The sequence below is a fragment of the Poecile atricapillus genome, chromosome W (genome assembly GCF_030490865.1).
Source record: "Poecile atricapillus isolate bPoeAtr1 chromosome W, bPoeAtr1.hap1, whole genome shotgun sequence".
Classification (NCBI taxonomy): Eukaryota; Metazoa; Chordata; class Aves; order Passeriformes; family Paridae; genus Poecile; species Poecile atricapillus.
The window spans coordinates 16,873,686-16,895,764 of record NC_081288.1 but is presented as its reverse complement, the minus strand read 5'-3'; the positions used below and the strand labels follow the sequence as shown (position 1 = coordinate 16,895,764).

At 47.7% G+C, this 22,079-nt stretch overlaps 1 protein-coding gene across 1 annotated transcript in view; it reads right to left on the bottom strand.

Annotated features, from left to right (window-relative positions):
- Positions 1-15,410: 15,410 nt before the first annotated feature.
- LOC131591576 (inositol 1,4,5-trisphosphate receptor type 2) overlaps positions 15,411-22,079 on the bottom strand; it is a 244,024-nt gene continuing 237,355 nt past the window's right edge. The window contains exons 56-57 of the mRNA XM_058862400.1: positions 19,564-19,725; positions 15,411-18,324 (exon numbers count right to left, since the gene is read on the bottom strand). Of these exons, the coding sequence (XP_058718383.1) occupies positions 18,238-18,324; positions 19,564-19,725 (249 nt within the window). The 3' untranslated portion in view covers positions 15,411-18,237. The remainder of the gene's footprint in view (positions 18,325-19,563; positions 19,726-22,079) is intronic.

Below are 22,079 nucleotides of genomic sequence, written 5' to 3'. Positions count from 1 at the left end.
GGTCTGAGGGCAGCCAGGGATGCAAGACAGATATCCATCAGGCAGGATGGTTCAGGAAGAGAGGTCACATCTCTACAGGATGACCCTCCTGCTGGGGCTGTCAGAGCTACCAGGAAGGCTCTGATTGCTTCTCCTTCTGAGAATGCATTTATTTGTGGGTAAAAATTAGGACCTAGTCTACATCAATCTACCATCTCTCAATGGTTAATTTACTGAAAGTGGTCTGAAAAAATATAGATAAAGTCTTTCCCTCATTAGTCGCCTTCCAGTGATGTATAAATGCTCTGACAGACCATTATCAGGGATATTGATTCTAACTAGGATAGAAAATGAACAGGTGAGTGTGAAATAGAAAGTTATTTATAAAGATGCAATTGAAACAAAATCCATCCTGCAGGCTTGAGAGTTTAAGAAGGAAAAAATGCCTTTACTGTATGTCTTTGCTTTCTCTGCTGAGGTTTGGATGCTTCCTCAGGAGCAGGAAGGCCACATCCCTGGAAACAACAGGCTGAACTAAATAGGCAGCATGGCAACAACTGAAAACAGGCATGAAAAGCAGCCAGAGAGAGATCCTCAGCTCAAGGCAGAGAGGTGCTGCGTCCATCGGGCTGAGCCAGTGCTTGCTCAAGTCTCCACAGCAGGGGATCAATTGTAAATGCATTTTTAAATGGAAACTAAATCTTAACTGTGGCAAATATGGCTGTGGGTGCTTCTTGAAGCGCTGGGACATGGAAAAATGCCACCACCACAGGTGAGTCTCTTCAGGGCAGTGGTGGTGACTCCATTTGCCTCTCCTGAGCTGGAGACCTGGCTCCTCTTTAGCGCTGTGCTTTTGGGTCCTCCAGCTTGGGAGCTGCAAATTCTCACTGTCACAACACTGAAGCCCTTTTGCAGGTTTGCCCTGTGCCAGAATCCCGTGGGAGGCTGTGCTGTGGCTTCTGGCCCCCAGCACCAGGCTCACTTTCCCCAGCCACACATCCTCAAGCCAGGCCAAGACTTAATTCGCTGGCCACAGGCTGGAGGTGGCTCTTGCTGGGGAGGGAAGGCTTTTGCCAATTTTTTATTAAATCACAGCACTATTCATGCCAGCATTAGGCTGTCTGGGACTAAATGCACAGAAACTACGTACCTGGGTTCTGCCAGACAGCTTGGGGCAGTGATGCAGGGTGAGGTGGGTCTTTGAGCGGGGCTCTCTTCCTGTGGCTGACTTGAATCCTTGCCCTGCTCAGCCTCTGTTGCTGCCAGATTTGTGACCCTCACCCTGGAGGTGCAGGAGGGAGAGAAGACCTTTGGAGATGTGCTTTTGGCTGTAGGAACCACTGCAGCGCTGAAGTCCTTTTGCTGCTGTATCCCTCGGTGTCCGAGTCGCTCGTCCTCACCCCACCCAGAGCCACCGCTGCTGGCAAAGCTGAGACAGCACAGGGCTACATATCAAATGGACAACTGGCCCCAGGTTGGTTCCCAGGACACCCCCAAGCCTCTGGGTCGGAGGAGCTGAGTGTCACAGGAGGTCACCTGGCGACAGGGAGGTTATCTGTGTGGAGCCAAGTCCCTCAGCGATCCTGGTGTACCTGTCCTTGTGGAGAAAGAGATCCTTGGGGGCCACCAGCCTTCCAGGAGCGGTTAAAACAAAACAGGAAGGCTTATGAGCAGATGTGGTTGCTGCACCACTTCTGCCAAGGCTCTGCTCCACAGGCATCAGCTGTGGGGAGAGGTTTAACCCGAGCTGCAGTGCCACATGCCTGGCATCTGTACATAAACAGCCTCCAAAATCAGGAGGGGGAGTGTGTAGCTCTTTCAGAGCCGACCGGATGGTCCCCTCACTTGACATGTCCTCATCTTGAAACAACATCACTTTGTTGAATTTTGTGGCTTTCTATGTGGAACAACATTAGCTCATCCAAGTCTGTGGTTTATTTGAAAATGAAATTCCGGTAAGCTTTTGTACCATCTGGCAGTGTCCAACCGAGTGGGGTTTAGCAAGAAACCGCTGCACACGTGTGCACAAACACATAGACACACCAGAAACGCTGTAATCATCGTAATCAGTAGTTGCAGGAAGCCTGGCATCGTCAGGGCAAGGGGAAGAGGGAGAAAATCTGTGCCTGCCTCCTGTCCCAGCCGTTTGCCTTCCGTGGGGCTTGGCTCCTTCCAGCAGAGGGCATTTTTCAAGCCATCCCTCCTGCCCCGCTTCTGCCCCTTCCTTCCTCTGACGTGAAGCTCCAAGTGGCTCCAGACGTAAATCAAACACAGCTGGGTCAGCTGCAAGCCGGCACGCCGCGTCAAACTCACAGCTGCTGCAAGGTCACTGCACTGCTTTCGGGGGAGAGGTTCTGATTTACACCAGCCTGGCCAGACACATTGAGGAGGGCCTGAAGGACACAGGAGAGCTGTGGGGCCGAGGCGATGGCTTCTTGGTCGCTCCGTGCAATAGCTGAAGTGTTTCATTAGGTGGATTCCCTCTGGGCTCCTCTGGTCCAGGCGGGAAGCAGGACGTGTGGCAGATCCTTGATATTTTGTACCATCCATCGCACCCTTTCCCTCCTCCTCCCACATCTGTGTACACAGAGACCTGCAGCTGGCAAAGCTGAAAGAAAATGTGGCCCAGGTACACAGGAGACCAAGCATCCATCTATCATCTTCTCCCCTGCAAGAGGGCTTGATTATTCCTTCTCCCAGGTATCCAAGGATAGGACACAAGGGAATGGTTCAAAGCTGTGCAGGAGAGGTTTAGACTAGACATTAGGAACCATTTCTGTACCAAGAGAGTGGGGAAACACTGGAACAGACTTCCAAAAGGGGTGGTCAGTGCCCTGGGTGTGTTTGAGAGGCATTTGGACAATGCCCTTTACAACATGCCTCACCCTTTGGTCATCCCTGAAGTGCTCAGGCAGTTGGGCTGGATGGTCACTGTAGGTCCCTTCCAAGTGAAATATTCTGTTCTGTTCTATTCTTCTGTATTCAATTTATTTCCTTAATTTCTTACAGGTTTCTCCCTTCTTTCACACTCATCTGCTCATGGGTGTGTATTAAATGTGTGTGTGATGGAAAAGAAATGGTGGGGAACATGAGATACTGGTTAGGACATGGAGGACAGTTTACTGGGAGAGCCAAAGAAAATCCCCTGGAGCCAGCAGGGAGGTTTCCAGTCATCCAGGAAGCACAGGGCGCCTATACACACTCACCTCTACAAACTGGGGGACAGAGGAAAATTGATGCAGCTGCTTTAAAACAACCTTAAATTATGGCAGAGATCTGCTTTTGGGAACAAGCAATGGGAATCTGAAGGATAAGCTCTGATGATAAGATAAGCCATGATCACTGGAATACTTCAGATCCATGGGGGTCACACACTGCCCTGGTCTGAGGGGATGTTTTCCACCAGCAGCCCTGTTTTTGCATCACAGTTTGTGACTGCATGAGCAGGACTTTTGATGGAAATCCTTGTGGATATCTCCATTCAGGACCGGCAGTGCTGAATTTCAATGCATCACGTGCATTTGCATGTACACCTGAGAGCATTGTTTCCCTGTGCTGGACATGAGGAGAAACCTGTGACCCTAAGGTAGGTGGAGGGCAGCAGAGGAAGGCAGTGTGCCCTCAGCCCCAGCCTGACAGGGGCTGCTTTTGCCTGACTGCTGAGTCCCAGCTCCTTCCTCCACACGAGATCACCGGCACCAGCCTAGAGCTGCTAACAAAAGCAGGAATTTGGATCACCTAAGAGTATCTCCTGTGATCCTGACCGGAGAAATAAAATAAAACCAATTCCATCCACAAAGCCTTGAAACCCAGGCAGCACAGCATTTCCAAAATGTGGCCCTGGTGAGGCGCTGCACCGGCTGGGCTGCGGATGGGAGGCTGACACGCTGCGATAATCCTGCTCTAATTCTTTTTTTACAAGGCTTTTTTTTTTTTTTTTTTTTTTTTTTTTTTAATATATATATAGTTTTGCCTCCGGCATATGCTGTACTAGTGTAGCAGCTCTTCAAGTACCATGTTTTCCAGTGAACGTGTGAGTGACAGCACCTAAAAACAGCAGCTGTTACATAAATAAGGCTGGCGCTTCCCTGCAAGCGCCGCGGTGGCAGTGGGGACAGCGGCCAGTGCAGCCTGAGGGATTGCTGTCCTGGACAGAGGGGGACAAAGTGGGGGACACCCCCCAGGACAGCCCTGGTCACCACTAACCTCCCCAACCCTCACAGATTGTCACCTCCCTGGGGCAGAGGCTGCTGCGTGCCTGCTGTTTGTCACCGGTTACGTTCCTGTCACTGCCAACCTGTAAAACAGCAAATGGATAAAAAGAGTAACCTAACACATGGATTTGTGGCATTATTTTGCCAATGCTGTGTATAAGGATGAAAGTGGCCATTGTTCCAGCATGATATGCCTTGTGTCTTAGTCAGCAGCTTAATTATTTTACTTAGAAGGAGATGGCCAATAAAGTATTAAGAAGCCAAATTTGGGACTTGCTTTCCTTTCATATAAAGATGCAAAAGTCTGATTTGTACTGCCTGTAAATTTGCCATATCTCAGCATGCAAATACTCCTGAATAATTTAGGCTTTCTTTTAGAAAGGATGCGATATACCCAGAAAAGATTAATATTCAACAGACGTCCATCATCTAAGCAAACACTTTTTTTTTTTTTTTCTTCTTTTCTAAAACTGTACTGAGTTTCTTATAAATTCCCTTAATGGGACAGAAACCATCCTGGTTCTTCTTCATAAGGCCTGTCTGTTTGCCTCAGTTCATGAATGTGACAGGAAAACTTTGCTTGCATAAAGCTTAAAAATGTTTGGCCCCTTGGACGGACAAGAGAGGATATTCTTTGAACAGTCACCCAGACCCAAAAGGGAATAACAAGGAGGACAGCAGAAGGAAAGCTGGTATCTGAGGTTATATTTGAGTTTGTAGGAAGAGGAGATGGCAGAACCCTGTCTGGATACAGCTTTGCTCACACACTCCCTTGCCTTGCTGGACAGGAGGGTCACTGAGCCACTCAGGGTGTGCATCCCACTCTTGTAACTTTTCTGCACATTGTAACCTGGCAGTCAGGAACAGGACTCCCACGTTTCCATTTTGAGAGTGGAACTCACTGAAACATAAGCAGGAGAACTGAAACATACTGTGCTTCAGGCTCAGGTATCAACAAGAGAAGGTTTTCTCTCTCTGACACACCTACGGCTGATACATCTGCAAGGAAAGTGGTGTGAGTGCATCAGCAAAGGTATGTGATTCACCCATAACTAAGTGGGTACAAAAAAAATCACCAGGTTTGGATTATAAAATAAGCATCAGCTTTAAAATTTATGTCTGTGGTCATAAACCCAGGATTTCTGGTAGGAAACAACTCCAGCAAAATATAAATGGGCACTGATTATGAATTTTGGCAGAAGTTCAAGTTTTTCTGAAGTCTGAGGTGGTCTCAGGTAGCAACCTCCTGGCAGGTGACAACCAGGTTTTCGTTTTGAACCTCGAGCTCAACTTTCTGTGGGTCCAGATGCATTTTTTTCTGGGCTTGGAACAGCTGGCAAAGGATGGATTTCAGATTGTGAAGTCACAGCAGGGAAGAACTGCTCTCTAAAAACTATTGTTCTAAAACCAAATGCCCAAGACATTGATCATTACAGAGGGTAACTGTAAAGGCTGGAAGGAATGAATCACTTCTTAGAGGTGAGATGGTCCCACAGAGGAATTCCAGGAAAACAGCTCTGGAATAAATGATGCTGCTCACTACTTCTTGGAGAAGCAAATGAGCTCCCTTAACAACAGTCTGAGCCCCAGAGCATCTTCAGCCACTTCAGCTTCCCAGCATGAGCTTGTGCACACAATGCCTGTTCGGAAGGCCCAAATATCCCTGTAAAAGCAATGGTTGAACTCCCTGCCTCATCCTATCAATCCTTTAATTTGAGACATTTCTTGCCCAGGGCATGACTCTGCAGCCACAGCAAATCCTGCCTGCCCAGCATCCCCTGGTCTCAGTGGAAGAGGCAGCCTGGCAGCAGGATCAGATGGGTGGGAGCTAGGAAGGACTTGAAGTGAGGGATCAGAGAGAATCCCTCTCTGGTCTCTTCTTTCTCTAAACTACCACCGATGGAAATTTAGAGGAAGGAGAGTCTCTGGGAGCATTTTGGAAGCTAGGGCTTGGTGTTTTACTGAAGTGCTGCACCTGACAGAAAGGATATCAACAGAGACATAAAAAATACCCCAATGTCTAGTCCCTACACGTCAAGTTGCAGAGTCAGGTAAGATTACTTATTTCAATAAATAATCAAGAAGTGTCTTCAATCAAGTGACAGCTTGTTCCCATACTGTAATTAAGTTTGAAGCTCAATTACACTATTGTCTAAGTCAATGGCATAGACAGGAAAATTACAGGAAAATCCTCAGAGATGCCCAGAGGGGTGGAAACGAGAGTTCAGTGTAAAGCTGAGTGTAGCCCAGGCCAGATCCTGCTGCTGGGCTGCTCCTGGGCTCTACCCTGGAGGCACACATCAGTCATGGAATTGCCAAAAATCCTTTCTCCAGCCTGCAAAGGGAGGTGCAAAGATGTGTGAAAGCAGGAGCTAGCCCTGAGAAAATCAATGCAAGGCAGACATCAGCTTCTGGGGCTGGAGGGCCAGCAATGTGCACAGGCCCCCAAACCCCCACCCTGTGCTGGGCTGCACCCAGAGCCCCAGGGCAGTAGGGAAGGGGGATTCTGCCCCTCTGCCTGGCTCTGCTGAGCCCCCCCTGCAGGGCTGCATCCAGCCCTGGGCCCAGCACAGGAAGGACAGGGAGCTGCTGCAGCCAGGCCAGAGCAGGGACACCAAGGGCATCAGAGGGATGGAGCAGCTCTGCTGGGAGGAAAGGCTGAGGGAACAATTGGGATTGTTCAGCCTGGGGAAGAGAAGGCTTTGGGGTGACCTCATTGCTGCTTTTTCAGCATTTAAATGGGGTTTAATAAGAAAGAGAAGGGCAGACTTTTAGCAGGACCTGTAGCAACAGGACAAGGGGTAATGGTTTTAAACTAAAAGAGGGTCAATTTAGATTAGATATAAGGAAGAACTTATTTCGCAGTGAGGGTGTTTTACATAGGAATAGGCTGCCCGAAGAGGCAGTGGATGCCCCACCTTCAGAAACATTCAAGGTCAGGTTGGACAGGGCTCTGAGCAACCTGATCTGGTTGAAGATGTCCCTACTCATTGCAGGGAGGTTGGGCTGGATGACCTTTAAAGCTGCCTCCCACCCCGAATTATTCAATGATTCTGTGACTCCACATGTCTGTGTGTGTCTGGGCGCTGCCAGGCGGCTGTGGCTGTGTGGGAGCTCCAGCTCAAACGTGCATTTGCATTCTGTGAGCTTGTTATCCTGCCGGGCTGCCGAGCTCCTCTCCCTCCCCACCTCCTCTTCCCCACGAGGCTCATTTCTCCAGCTGCAGCAGAACTGCACGACCACACCAGGCAGTGCTGGAGTGGGGACAAACCCCAGCCCTGGCAGGGCTGAGGACCTCCTGAGGTGAAGGACCACCTCTCCCATCACTCACTGAGGACAGCACTGGACACTGCTGGTGTCCAGCTCGCAGCTGTTTTCCCTCAGCTCAGCTCTGGTTACTGCTTGAGAGCTTCACTTCATCATTGCAGCTTCCAAGTCTTCAGCTGCTTCTCCTGATTGTGCTGAGGAACAAGGGAAGGCACCAAAGCCTAAACTGTGTGTTCCCACTCCAGGGGACAAACAAGGAGAGCATCATTGCGTTTACTTGGCTTGCGTTTCATGAAATAATTTAAAAAGTATCTTTAGTTTTGGAGAACCTGGGTGGTAATCCTAAACACAGGGGTTCAGATGTCACACTGCTGGGATGCTGCTGCAGCTGGCTCAGAGCCTCAGTGCAGCTTAAGCTCAGGGCCCCTTTGACCATGGAGAAGTTTTTGAAAAGGGGATGGTTTTTCTCCCCCTCCCTATTTGAATTTGTTCACAAACTTCAAAAGGAAACTGTGTCTCTGAGCTGCCAATAGATAATAAATATACTTCTCACCAAAAAAAAGTGCAGTGCTGATGGAATTACTGCTCATCCAAAAAAAAATCCCTGTTATAATACAATCCAGAAGTTACATGGTAATTTCATTTCTTAAAAAGAAGTTATGTTTCCTTTATCCCTCCTTGTCAAGTGATGTCCTCTTATGAAGAAGTTTCCTGCTCTTGCCTGTCCTTCCTAGCTGCCTGTTCGTGTTCCAGGTGTCACGGCTTTACATTTCTTCCCAGCCTGGCGCAAAGCAACGCCACCACTGCACAGAGCTTTTCATAAGCCCTTTCCCCTCCTGCTGTGAGCTCCCAGGGAGGCACGCTGCAGGAAGCCTGATGCTGAGTGTTTCACTGGAGTCATGGGCTCGACCAGCTGCTCGTGGCCAGCTGATGTGACCATTGGCTTTGCCACACCACTGGCGCTCAGTGGCCAGCAGCTCTGCTGTCTCTACACATGTGCCCCTGGGCTTGTCACCATGTGCCCTGCTGGTGGGCACACATCCTGTGCACATGGACTGACACTCCAGACTTAGGCTTTTCTTCCCTGAGCACTGCAGCTTCTCCTTGCTGTGCACTCAGTGAGCTTTGGTCTCAGCACTGGGGATCACCTCCAGGCACGAGGAGCCAGCCCAGGCCCCATTGTCTCTTCCACACTTCATCTGCCGCCAAGGAAAGTGCCAATTAGTGCCAGCTGTCCTGGACTGCTCATTGCAGGGCTAAGAGGGGGCCTGGAGCTGGGCCTCCTCTCTTGTCTTCTCTTTGTAGCAACTGACTCCCTCAGTTTGCCCATTGATGTCCAGGGATTTCCTAAAATAAAAAAAAAACCCAAAAACATAAAATTCTTATTCGGGCAGCTTGATGTTCAGTGCCCTGCTTTATTTCATATGTTTGAAGTGCAATAGATTATTATTAAAATAGAGTAATGTGGTAATAACTCCCCATAGTGTGAGGATGCTCAGAAGCCAGAGCAGCCTGGCCTGGGGCATTTGCAGCCCTCTCGCCCATCTTCACTTACTGGTCCTTGGCTGCAGTCCGAGTCTAGCACATCCAGCAAGAGGAAATCAAGAGATGTCTCCTAAAAGGAAATATTTCTGCGTTTCAGATGGTCACCACAGTGCCACCAGAGTAAGCTGAGATGTCACTGAAGAGCAGCAGCACGTTTCCCAGCACAGGTTAGCTCATTTAGCCGTCATTCCCAAAAGCTGAGGATCCTAGCTGGAGTTCAGGCCATCCCACAGGGCTGGGAGGGTTAATCCATGCCCATCCTGTCACCACTGGCACACTGGTGTGCAGCTGTGTTTGAGCCTGACCTGGGACATCTGTGCTCCTGGGAGGTGTCACTCAGCCTTGAGGGGCATCAGGGGCCCTTTGGCCACCCTGCCCTGCTGAGGCTGCAGGACTCAGGCCACAGCTTTGTCACCTGGCGTGGTTTGAGCTCAGGCCATACAGACCAGCCCGAGGTCCAAGCAGCAACGCCCCGCAGGGTCACAGCGCAGGGCGCTGCACCGACCCGGGCAGAAAAGCCGGAGGTGGAAAGATTTTGCCATAAAGTAGGAGGCAAGGCAAACAATTTTTTTCTGTCTGAAGCCATTGCTTCATCAAACAACTCACATTCCTCACCCTGGCAGTAATTCCCAGCTCCCAGCCAGCCCCTCTGGGCTCCCAAATGGCACGTGGAAAACACCACAGCCGGTCATTTGGCCATAGCGTGTTGGCAATTTATAGCTGACTTCCTCAGAGCCCTGCTAAGTCACTAAGCAGCCTTGTGGTCTGAGCAAAGGTTTAGGAGCCAGGAAAATCTGGGATGAATCATTTGCTCACGCACTGGTGACCTGAGAAAATCAGTTGACCTCCTTGTGCCCGGGCTGTGAGAGCGGCCACCAGGAGCCCTGCAGACGTCAGGGGCTTGCCTGACTCCAGCCAAGAGCAAGTCCCTGGCCCTGGCAGCAATTGTGGAATGCATGGGGTGTGTCCCAGAGCCAGGATCCCACAGAGCTGCAGCCACTTGGACTCTCTTGATGGGGGTGCCAGCCCCAAGCCCTTTGAAATCTGAGGGAAGACTCAGATATTTCTGTGTGTTGGAGCTTGGGACTCACTCACTTCCCTCCAGTGTCTGTCTGGATTTTGAATAGCTCATATAATATGTTATAAATGACAATTAAAACATAAAATGAAGAGGGGAGCAGATGGCTTCAGGCAATGTTTAAAAATACTGAGACTATTTCTAAATGCAGATCACCAGATCCAAAACAGCCCTGGGCAGACTTAGCTGAAGGTTATTTGCTGGCCTGGCTGAAAGGACATGTGTGGTCTCCATCAGTTCTCAGAAGATGCTGTTAATAGGACACTTTCTGGCGAAGGCAGGAGGGGACACCGGGGCATGGGCAGTGCTGAGGACACAGACCTTCACTCCTCTCTTTTGAGGGGGGAGCAATGACAAAGGCAAGTTGGATCAATGTCCCTGTTTCACCCTGAGGAAGGTGCTGTGCTGGAGGTTGGATCGGGGGAGAGGAGCTGTGCAGTGCCCTAAATTCCTTCTCCTTAGGCTGCTCACACACCATGGGCATTATCTGCCACAGCAATATCACAGCCCCATCACACTGTCCCAGCTTTGTTTCCTTCCCTGACACCTTAGCTTACATAATTTCTGCCTCCAAATACTTGGCCAGATGGGGAAAATTAAAGGGACCCCATAACTTGTCACTTGCCTGGAGAAACTGTATCTGTGATCCTCTGGCTGAGGGGAGGCCATCAGGAAGGGAGCCCTCACCACTAAAACAAGGCAAAGTAAAAGGCATCTGCAGGAAAAAAAGAGGTGATCTAGCAACACCACACCTGCCTCAATTTGGTGTGAGTATAGAAGAACCACATTCAGCCCATGAGACAACTTCACGTTTGTGCTCCTTGCCTTGGAGGTGATGACCTGGAGTGGGATGGACACAGCTCTGCCTCCACAGGCTCGGTGGCCCAAATGCCCCAGCCACCACCCAAGGCCATGTGCTGAGACATGTGGGCTATTACAGTGCCTGTGCTGCAGAGCAAGCTTTGCATCCCAAGATTGCATTAGACTGGATTTCCCTCTCCTGGAGAAATGGGAACCAGCATGGCCCGTGGAGAACCAGGTTTGCTTGGCCAGGATGCAGCACTTGGGCTGGAGAGGAGACAGATGAGAACCAGCTGGCAGATACACCCCATGTCTTCTTCCCAGGGAGACTTCCAGGCCAGGTTAGCTCCCGTTTCCAGCTCTGTGCCACAAGAGGAGCAGATGGATACAACTCTACGCCCTGCACTACACAAGACGTTTGAGTAGATGATCACAGGGGGCACTTCGAGAATTCTAATTAAGAGTTTGATTTTACCATGTGAAAAACTAGCTTGATTATAATTTGCTTTTGCTTTTCTTTTTCCTCTCTTGAACGCGCTTCCACCTCCTGCTTTGTGCTGAGCCCGGAAGCAGAAGTATCACATTACTATGAGAGAAGCGAGTTTTGTGGTATTTCCATCCCATCCAGAGCCAGGAAACACAGGCAATTTTGCAAGACAGCTTGTGCTCAGTAAATTTCCAGCTCGGTTTATATTTCTGTATTTATTTAGGTTTCTGCTAGCCATGTAAGAGAGCCCTCATTCTAAGTGAGGTGCTGTGGACAAACTTGCAAAAAAACCTCCTGATTTCATAGACTGAGGATCCTACACAATGGAGATTTCAGTGGACCAGTGAATCCTCTCTTCTGAAAAGACACTGAATATAGACAAAGGCATGGATAGCCAACTTCTGGTAACGCTGATACTTCACAGTAACTCAAAAGCAAAATTTTATAAATCCCACCAGTAAAATCACCATCCCTGACAACATTTTATTGTACCCTTGAGATCTTCCCTTGAACTTTCTTCCTTCCCTTTCTTTCCCTGTGCTATAACACATCACATTTACAACTCACAGTCTGGGGCCAGGTGCACAATACCCTGCTATCATCTTTCCACATCCCAGCTGACAACCAGGAACCCGGACAGATGTTTACACCTGCATAGAAAGAGCCATTACTGCTCCAGGGAACAAAATCTCCTCTCCTGACAGAATTCAACACAATGGCTAGGTTTTAAGAGACCTTCAAGATCGAGTCCAACCCAGCCCTAACACCTCAACTAAACCATGGCACCAAATGCCACATCCAGTCTTTCTTTAAACACATCCAGGGATGGTGACTCCACCACCTCCTTGGGCAAAGCATTCCAGTACTTTATCACCCTTTCTGTAAAAAACTTTTGCCTAATATACAACCTATATTTCCTTTTACGCAGCTTCAGACTGTGTCCTCTTGCTCTGTCAGTTGCTGCCTGGAGAAAGAGACCGACCCCCACCTGAGTGTGATAGGTGATACGGTCACCTCTGAGTCTCCTTTTCTCCAGGCTGAACAACCCCAGCTCCCTCAGCTGTTCCTCACAGGGTTTGTGTTCCCAGCCCCTCACCAGCCTCGTTGCCTCCTCTGGACGCGCTCAAGCGTCTCAACATCCTTCCCGAACTGAGGCTGACTCCTCCTGCAGCAGCAAAGCCCTGCCACAGGCAGCAGGATTTGCGTTTCACATGGGAGGGCAGCACTCACACCAGCTTTGCTTGTTTAGGGCTGCAGCCAACCCGTCCCTGTTCCCTTCCCAGTGTTCCCGAATATCCTCTGACTGGGCTGCATGTGTGCAAGCCACACGCAGTCACACATAGCACAAACACCCTCAGCTCCTAGAACAGAGAGATGAAGGGCTGGGAGGGGTTTTTGGAAGCACCAGAAATTCTGCTGGCTTTATCAAATTGGGGTGGAAGCTTTTGTACCAGACGAAGCCGCCGTTGCAGCTCCCTGGTGGGAGCAAATGGGCCGGAACCAACCTCAAAGCCAGCAAAAGTTAACTTGAAAAAAAAAAATACAAACTATGAGCCAACTTCTATCATCCAACACCGGCTGACAACTGAAAATGTATTTTTTTTAAACCCTGTTTCAAGGTTGTCCTGTGCTCTGCTGAACACAGCTGTGGGTCTCGACAGCAGGGACTGAGTTACACAGGTCCCGGGTGTTTCATCCTGTAATGCTGGTGGGGCAGGGAAGAAGAAGCAAGGAAAAATATCCTTATACCTTTGGTAAGGGAGCAAGTGCTCCTGGGAGAGGACTGTGAAATTCAGATTGACATATCCCAGTTGAAGACCATTACAGGAAACACTGAGGATGTGCCCAAAATCCACAGTTTTTGTGGCAGCTGAGTGTTATTTGGAACAAAGCCCACAAATGTTGCAGATTTTGGGGGCCAGAAGGGAGTAACTTATGAAGGGAATTGGAGCCTTTGGGCTGTAACTGGATCCCCACGCTGCTCTTGCCATCTGGATGAAATCTGAATGGTGACAAGGCCCACACAAAGCAGTGGCGGGGTTGACTCCACAGCCTCACACACGGGTGTGCGTTGCCTTGGCAAAGGCCACATGGCTGCTCCATCAGGGGATGAAGACTGCAATGATTTACCACAAGAAGGGCTGCTAGGAAAACCTCCTGCTTATGTTGAGTCAGATATTGGATGCTGACGATCTACAATGTTAAAACAGAATTATTAAGTCATAAGAATATCATGCTCCTTTTAGCTTACTGCTTTGGTTTATCAGTAAACCCCATGGTCCAGGACATGCCCAGGTCTCACCTTACCTGAGTGGCAGCAGACGAAGGTGGAGACATGGAGAAGGAAACTTCCAGTACAAAAAGAAAGTTAACTCTTGGCTGTTTGCAGCAAGAGAAACAAGTTGAAATAGCAAAGTTAGACAGACTGCTTGTCTTCTGCCTTGCAGCTTCCTGCTTTGGCCTGAAAAAGTGCAGCACATAAATAGAGCGGGCAAGTGTGAGCTTATGACAGCACTACACCACTGAACATTTAAAACCCCCACAGCCTGAGTTCCTTTTGAGGCATTTTGAATGATTTTGTGCAAATTCGGGATGTTCAGCACAGGCACTTGCAAGCAGGAGTCATGCTCCTGCAGGCATCCCAGGGCAGCAGAGAGGTTAGCAGCCTTAAATCTCAGCTTTCTCCTCTCAAAAATAAACTTGGCACGCTTCCTCAGAAAACAAGCACGTGCTTTCCAAAGAAAACATCCTCGCCTGCAGATGCTTTTGTCACAGCAGCAGCAGCAGCGATGGTGGAAAGGGAGGAGCAGAATTCATTTGCAGGCCAGAACAGTGTGAGCCAATGCGGAGGGAGAGGTTTGCTCCCTGAAACACCTCTTGAATTAAAATGTGCCTTGGGGGCAAACATTCTGAAAAAGAAAAGCCTTGGCATTAGGTTCTCAATCCTGCATTCGAAACTGCTTCCCTTTGGGCTTAGAAGCTTAATGCTGGTTTGGGGGCTTTTTAAGTATGACTGTAATCTTAGGTTGAAAGATTGCTGCATGAAACCCCGTTTTCTCTTAGGATATCCTTTTTGCAAAACCATCTAACAAACCTAGTAATAAACAAGCTCCTTTCTATTTAGCCTAAAAATCATACCAGAGAAAAGAAAGTTAATTCTACTCAAAACCTCAGTAAGTTGGTGGAACAAGTGCACAGGAGAAACGGCATGCTCTATTTAATAGGATTTTTCTTACTAATAAATTAGCAGGCTTTTTCTCTCTAATAAGAGGCCTTATTCTTTTCCTCATTAATATTGGCTATCTGTTAAAAAAAAACAGCTGGGGAAAAAAGAAGAAAAGCACTTGTATGGTGTAGTTTACCAGCCACAGGTTTGGAGGGATGATTCTTTCTTTTTTCAGAAGACCACAGATTTCATCAGCCCAAGTTGTCTCAGTTGAGAGACACAACTGGTCTTTCTCCATTCTTTCACCAAGAGGACTGGGGAAATCCCTTGGTCTCTCTCAATGTGCTACCTGAAAGAGCTACTAAAATCATACAAGAAAAAAAAAAAGGAAAAATGTGCAAAAAAATCTCACACAGAAAAGCCTGCATCATAGTATTGTGGAATCATAAAGGTTGGAAAAGATCAGGCAGCCGCAGAAACCCTGAGGCTGTTTGACTTGAGCCTGCTCATCCTCACCTGAAAACACTCGACCCATCACAGTCCCTGCCTCTGCTCACCTTCACCCAGGGCTCCCCTGGCCGAAACAAAGGGCATTCAAATAGCAAATTCCACACCCAGCTGCCACCCATCCTCTGGGAAAAGTGGCATTCCTGAACCCATCATCCTGGGCAGAGCAACCTGTAACTGAAATAAAATAAATTCTTGCTTTCCCTGCTGCATTCAGCCTCCATCCATTCAGGGCTGAAGGAATGGGTGCACACCCACAGCCTGGTCCCCCACCCACCCCACCACCAGCCTGCTCTTCCCAAACCAGAACACACATTTTCCCCCAACCTTAGCACCAGGAATAAGACAGACATATATAAAAGGACACACTTTATTAAAAGTTACATTCAGCAGCAATGGACACATTTACTTAAGTAGATTTTAACTGTCAAGGAGCTTATAATTATAAATCTCTCTAAGGCATTAAAAGCTCTTAGATGTTTTAATTTCTTTGCAATCATTTCCTATAAATAGGTAAGGTAAATGATACTTGTCTAGGAAGAGGTTACCCCAGCTGCATTAAACAAACATATACACATAAATATACATATAAAACAATGCTTTTTTGTTATAAACTCATTCATGGGGATGTTTCACAATCTTTAAGTCTTGGGGCCTGGCCCTGCAACCATTTTCTATGCAAGGAGCCTCCTGTTTGGCTTACCACGTGTGAGTGTACAGAGTGTTCACATGGATGACAGCAGGGTAGGGCCTAAATTTTGACAGAAACAGCAAAGATGTCAAAATTCTCAGTGAAATATAATCAAAGTCTGTGCAAGTAGCATCACCTGCTGCTACTGATTATGGAGGTCTCTCTGGGAAGCTATGAACAGCAGAAAGGCACCGTGGCCAAGGCACACCAGCATCTGTTCTCTGACTTTGATGCTGTAACTCTCCCTTCTGAAGAGCAGGAGATGGGCTCCTGAGCCCGAGGGGATGTGGTCTGGGGTGTGAGACAGAGGGAGCACCAGCAGCACCCAACTGCAGCCCTGAGCTCAGGACACAATCCCATCCAGCCTCAAGTTCTTCCAGCTGCAGCAGCAGAAGCCTCCCCTGATGTGCAGCAGTGCAGCTGCTTTTTCTGAGTGTAAACAAGAAAAGTGCCAACCAATTCCAGTATTAGCCAACCATACACCCCCCAATAAATAATGAGAATTTAACTTATCTTATAATCAAACTATGCTTTGTGTTTTAGAACCACATGTGTGAGGAAGAGGAAATTGCTGTTGCAACAGAAGCTGTGAGTAGATCTGATTAACTGTATGAATTAATTTGAATTAATACAGCTACAGGGTGTGAGTCTCTCCCAACTTACTGGTGACTTTATGTTTGTGGGCAACTCCTTTGGCCATCACCTCTCACAACCAGGGTGCTCTCTGGACCAAGGCAAACAGAAAGAGATTTTCTTCCAGTAAAATACAGAAACCTCTGATTTCTACACTATTTTTGAAGGACATAATTGAAGGCAATGGGAAATGTTTTAGTGGTAGAAGACATAAATATATTGCTAAAATATATTACTTTTATCTCAGCAACATCACTGCCACAAAAAAAACCCCAAAAAACAAACCAACAAAAAAAAGCTTCAAGACTGGTTTGAATTTGGGATAAAGAGAGTGAAATACCTCAAAATACCCCTTCCTTCCCTTTGCTCTAGGTCTGTTGTTTTGAATAGTGCCTTAAACAGGACAACAGCATTTCTCCAGGAAGAAACTGGAAAATATTTACACCAATAATATTTTTTCCTTTGATCAAAATAGCTTTTATAACAAAATGAAAATTTTACAGGGGCAAATCATTGCAAAAATATTTTGCTTTAAAAAGTGAGTCCATGTAACAAGAGGCACATTTTCAAATGTGAGACAATCTGGTAACCAAAACCCACTGAAAATGAAAGTGAACTGAGAAGACAACTCCCATTTGTGCCACTCAATTTTTTTCCTAAAAGACAGGAGTGTCCCAGGGCTCTGTGGAAACCCTGTAACTTTTCTTTCAAGCCATCCCAAGAAATACAGGATAGATTAGAAATCTGCACTGGTGACTTAGCTGTTGCCTTTTGTAGGGCTGAGAGCTGTAAGGAGCTTCTCTGATATCGCCCCTCTGTTCCCCACCAGGCTTCCCTGCAAACCCCTGGAAGCAGGAAGGGCAGGCAAAAACATTAACCTGTGATCTTTAGCTCAGAGGAAAGCTGACAGAATATGGTGTTTATTTACTCAAGTCAACTCTTGCTGAAGATGAGTTTATGGAAGGTAATGACACCATTACAGTTCTGTGCAGAAATACATTTCTAAGATTTTTTTTAAAAAATAAAACCCCATACATGCTTCAACCTACAGGTATAATTTTTTCCCCCTGAATCCTCCACTGGAACTTGAATTTAAAACACAGTTTAACTCCTCAGTATGTGAAACCTCACGGCCACATTAATCGAGAACATCTGAAGCCAGGAGAAAGGAATCACTTCCAGTTATGTTGTCAGTGTTATGTGCATAACGTTCCCACAGCTGTAGATCCATTGTGCTCCATGTTATAAATAAGAAATTGCATGGTGACAGCTAAAATTCAAAAGCGTTAATGTTTCTCTTTGCAACTCTTTTTCTATTTTTGCCTTTTTTCTTTTTTTCTCCCCCCAGTCTTTTGAGGTTTCTCCCCTTTCCCTCCTAGTAGAAGTTACTTGAAGCAACATCACGGCTTACGGACTGACATATTTACGGTAATTAAAAAATAGTAAACGCCAAGCAAATATGACTAATGTTGTTATTTGGCAAGTGAGCCAGGGGTGACCTATTGATTCTGAGCCAGGCTGTCGTGTTTGCCTCAATAAACACCTCTCCTTCTTCTGCTCAGCTCGGTTCTCCCGGCACTCCGGGGAGAAAGGGGCTCCCAGGAGGTGGCCAAGGCTCTGTCCCAGCCGGGCCAGGCAGGGAATACAAACGAGCTGCCTTGTATCGCTCACATTCTAGGTTGTGGTCCTTCTCAACCATGAAAAACAGCTACAAATTGTTCCCAGAGCTAAACCACTTAACATCTTGGCACTTGGTTGTTTTTAACTTTGTAACAATAGGCACTGTTCACTCCTCTCAATCTCAGTTTTTTATTCTATAATAAAGCAGGAATACTGATGAAAGGCTAGTCACGGCTTCTCCCCGTGGTATCAGGGTGGTGGCATGTGATGATTCACATGGGGTGTGTTTGATCCAAGAAAGCCCAGCCTCTGCTTATTCTTCCTTTGTTCTGTCATCTAAGGTGGAAAAGCAGAGAGAGACGAGTTGAGATTTTTTTTTTCTTTTTACTATTATTTAGCAGTCACAGAGCAAGATACATATAAGCAAAACAACAGGGAGTGGAATTCTTTTCTTCAGCATAGAAAATTACAAGTAAGGGATGTCTTTGAAGTGGGAGATCTGTTTCCTGCAAAGTATGGACATTTTATTCTCATTTATACATTATTCTTATCCCCCGGCAGGTCTTACAGAGTATTATGTGTGCTGCTATTGTGTTGTGTAGCCCTGCAGAGGGTCAGCATTTGCACTTGGTGCTGTAGAATCACATAACTAAAAGATGGCCCCAGCCACACAGAGTTTAAATTTAAGCCAGGAGAGAACAGATTCAGCCAGAGGGGGATGAAAAAAATCCTACCAGGATGTTGTGGGTAAGCACAATGAAGCAATGGTCTCAGCACATCCAGCCTACACCTTTGTTGGCTTTTTCACAGGGAAAAGTTTTAAGAAGGGATTTGAAGGGGAATAATTAGATAACTCTGTCGATGCCACTGTAGTGCTTCCCGTAAAGAAAACACACAGATCCTCTTCTGAAACTGTAATGAGCAAAGCAGAGGTGACCAGCACCTGTAGCAAAAAAGGAGCTGGCCTTTTGATCCTGAAGGGATGTGAAGCAAACACACCAGGCAGGCTGTGTGGGCAGGAGCAGGGCTGGAAGGGAGGCTTTAAGGGAGGCTGGCAGATTGTGCTCCATACGGGAGAGCAGAGGGAGCCGCAGGAGGGGCACCAGCACAAGGGTGACACAAGCAAAGCAACAGGCTCTGCAAATTGTTTTCACAAGGGCACTGTTGATGTTCTCAGTGGGGGAAAAACCCAAGGGCTGGACACAGAAGGCTTTTTTTCCTCCAGGCTCCCATCAGTATGCAGCTATTCCTGACACTACATCGCTTTCACTGCTGGGTTATGCAGCCCCTCATCCCTTCTGCAGTTTCCCCTCTGTCCTTGCACACTCACAAGGAGCATTTAATGACTAACTCCCCCTCAGAGTTTTCTCCTTACCTGATCTCTGCTGTTGCTAACAGAGTACAATTTCACTCCAAACCCTTATCAGTGTATCTACCAAGAAAGCTTGCTGGAGGGAAAGATAAAACCTTCCTGAGACAAAAGTCTCTTTTGTAACGCTGTCCTGACTGCCACTTGATGGAAAGCAGTGCCTTCACCCACACGTGCTCACTTTGCTACCCACACAGGGCACTTACCTGTTCCTTGAGCTCAGCCAGCTGACTGGAAAGCTGTTTTACAAGGCTCATGGTTGACTCCAGCCTCTCCTGCAGGTTCCTGATTTCATTTTGTTCACTGTCACCTTCATTGCTAACCAGAGACATGGCTCTCATCCGAGGGAACCAGTCCAAATTCTTCTCCTACATGGGTATTAGAAAAATAAGGCATGTTAGTTAGGAGTTTATGCAGGGCCACTAAGCTGAGCCTAGAGAATGAAAGCTCAGGACTTCTGCTCAGTGGATGACATACAGCAAGTGTGCTTAAGCAATAAATTCAGTATTTAAAACAAGCAGTTTTATTCTTGGTTGTCCTTAGCTACAGAGAAGGTACCAACTGGAAAATCTGGGTTCCCCAGAGCTGCACCTGTACTGCAGTGTGGGCAGTGTTGGCACATTCACCTGTGCTCTGGCAGGCAGAAATGTCCCCACTGGGAAGATTCCTCTGGTATACCAGGAAAGCCTCAGTGCTCCCCGTGCTTGGCTCTTAAGTGTATGCAGGGACACATTTCCCCTCCATCTCTTCAGCTTGGCTGGCCTCCATCTATTTCGGCTGTCCTTGCAGCAATGTCAGCAAGCCAACACCAGGAAAACAAGACAAGAGACTTCTGGACCAGCCTCAAGCACTTGTACTGGAAGAGCAGAAGGACCTGGATCCAGCTGCCCACAATAGGAGACGTGGGGTCCTGGGAATGGCTTAGGCTTCAATGTGCTGTCCAGACTGTGTATCTTGGATAAATGCAAGCAGAACCCCACGGCCAAGGGCTAACCTGCATGGCATGGAACAGCACTGAGCTGGGTGTTTCTTTATCCATGGACTCAGGCTACGAATTCATCCATGACAAAACCACTGTAAACAGATGATATATGAGTCAGGAAGGTGCTGCGTATCCGCACGAGCCCAAATTGTCTCCGTGGCTCAGGGGCACAGATATTTGTGTGCAGAGCTCAACAGATGGAGGAGACGGAAAGGTGCACGACTAGGAGGAGTGTCAGCCACATGGAGAGCAGCCTGCTTTGCCATGAGACAAGGGGAACAGAGCAGGTCCTGCAGCGGGTAGGGCGTTACATGCCTGCATTTCTGCCCTGTGCCTGGTGGGCGCAGGAGGAGGATGTGGCTGGGCCATGTGCACTTCATAACTTGTGAAGAGAAGCAGAATGACCTGAAGTGTATTTCTTCCAGTCCCCTGAGCTGTGAATGGCCCCACACAAACAGCACTGTGTCGGGAGGCATGGAAAGGAGCTCTTTCCAAAAGTCTTTCTACAAGACACCTGGAAGGCAGGAGCTCTGCCACTTAAGTTGTCCAGGTACTTGGTAAAGTTTTAAGTCCATCAAACTGGTCGTAGTCTTAAACTTTGCCTCTATTTTTCCTATGAAAATAGAGAAGGCAGTGATGATTCTGCAGCATTTACAGATGGGCAGCCGTGCCTGAGGAGGGTCCAGGAGGGCTGGTCCGGCAGAGCTGTGAGCCTGGGATACACCAAAGCTTTATCATTCTTCCAGTAGGATTTCCTTTCACCTCTGCACTGCTCTGCCCTGATCACCAAACCCTCCCCTCCTACAGCAGCATGATTTAGAAACAACCAAGCTGAGCCTGTGTGAGCACAGCAGCACTCAAACAGTATTCATGTTTGTCCACTCTTTGTGTTAACCCAGTCCCCTCTGTCGCTCTGGATAGGACTAAATGCAAAGCTGTATGAATTTTAGCTTTTTTTCTTCTTTCTAACTCAAAACTTCCAATGAGTTTTTGTCTGGCTGTGCAACCTCTGGTCCTTGTCACTAAAGCAGCAGAGATGCCCGGGGAGCAGGAGCGTGTCCCTGGGTTGCATTTTGCAGCTCCGGGCTGGCAGCCGTGGGCGCCGGTGGAACGAGGCCTCTTTGCTCGCCGCTCACTTCTCGAGCCTCGTGATCTCATTATGACAATTTACTGTGGTTACGCATGATGCCATTTTCAATGGGTCATAACTCATTCAAATCAAAACCTGTTTTCACCAGCTCTGCTGGTGAGCCCGAGAGGAGCACACGTGACCCTCCCTGTGGATATCCCCAGCTGACACGCAGAGCGGGAGGCTCCTGTTTCTGCCACATGCGGTCCTGCTTACAAGACCAGCATTCATCTTCCACCAGTACACGCCGATATTTATTTTAAATTTATTTTGGCTAGGATGTAGCAGAGCATTCATCACGTGCCTGGTGTCGAGCACAGGTGTACTCATTTATACTAAGCTTAGTTTGTGCACAGAGCCTTTCTGGATTGATGCTTTTTTCTTTTTCTTTTTTTTTTTTATTTTCAAAATGTTTGCCAGCAAATTTGTCTGCCACTACAGGCACAGAACTTTAATTCAAGGCAGCTACAGTGAACAGAGCTGCACTTGTACCTGAATTTTTCCTGGAAAGCTCTGGTATCTGCACTCATTACAGCTCCTCCTGCTTGCAGCACCTGAAGATGCCGAATGCAAGGCCATAGGAGCCAGCGGAGGGAACAGGAGCCCTGTCA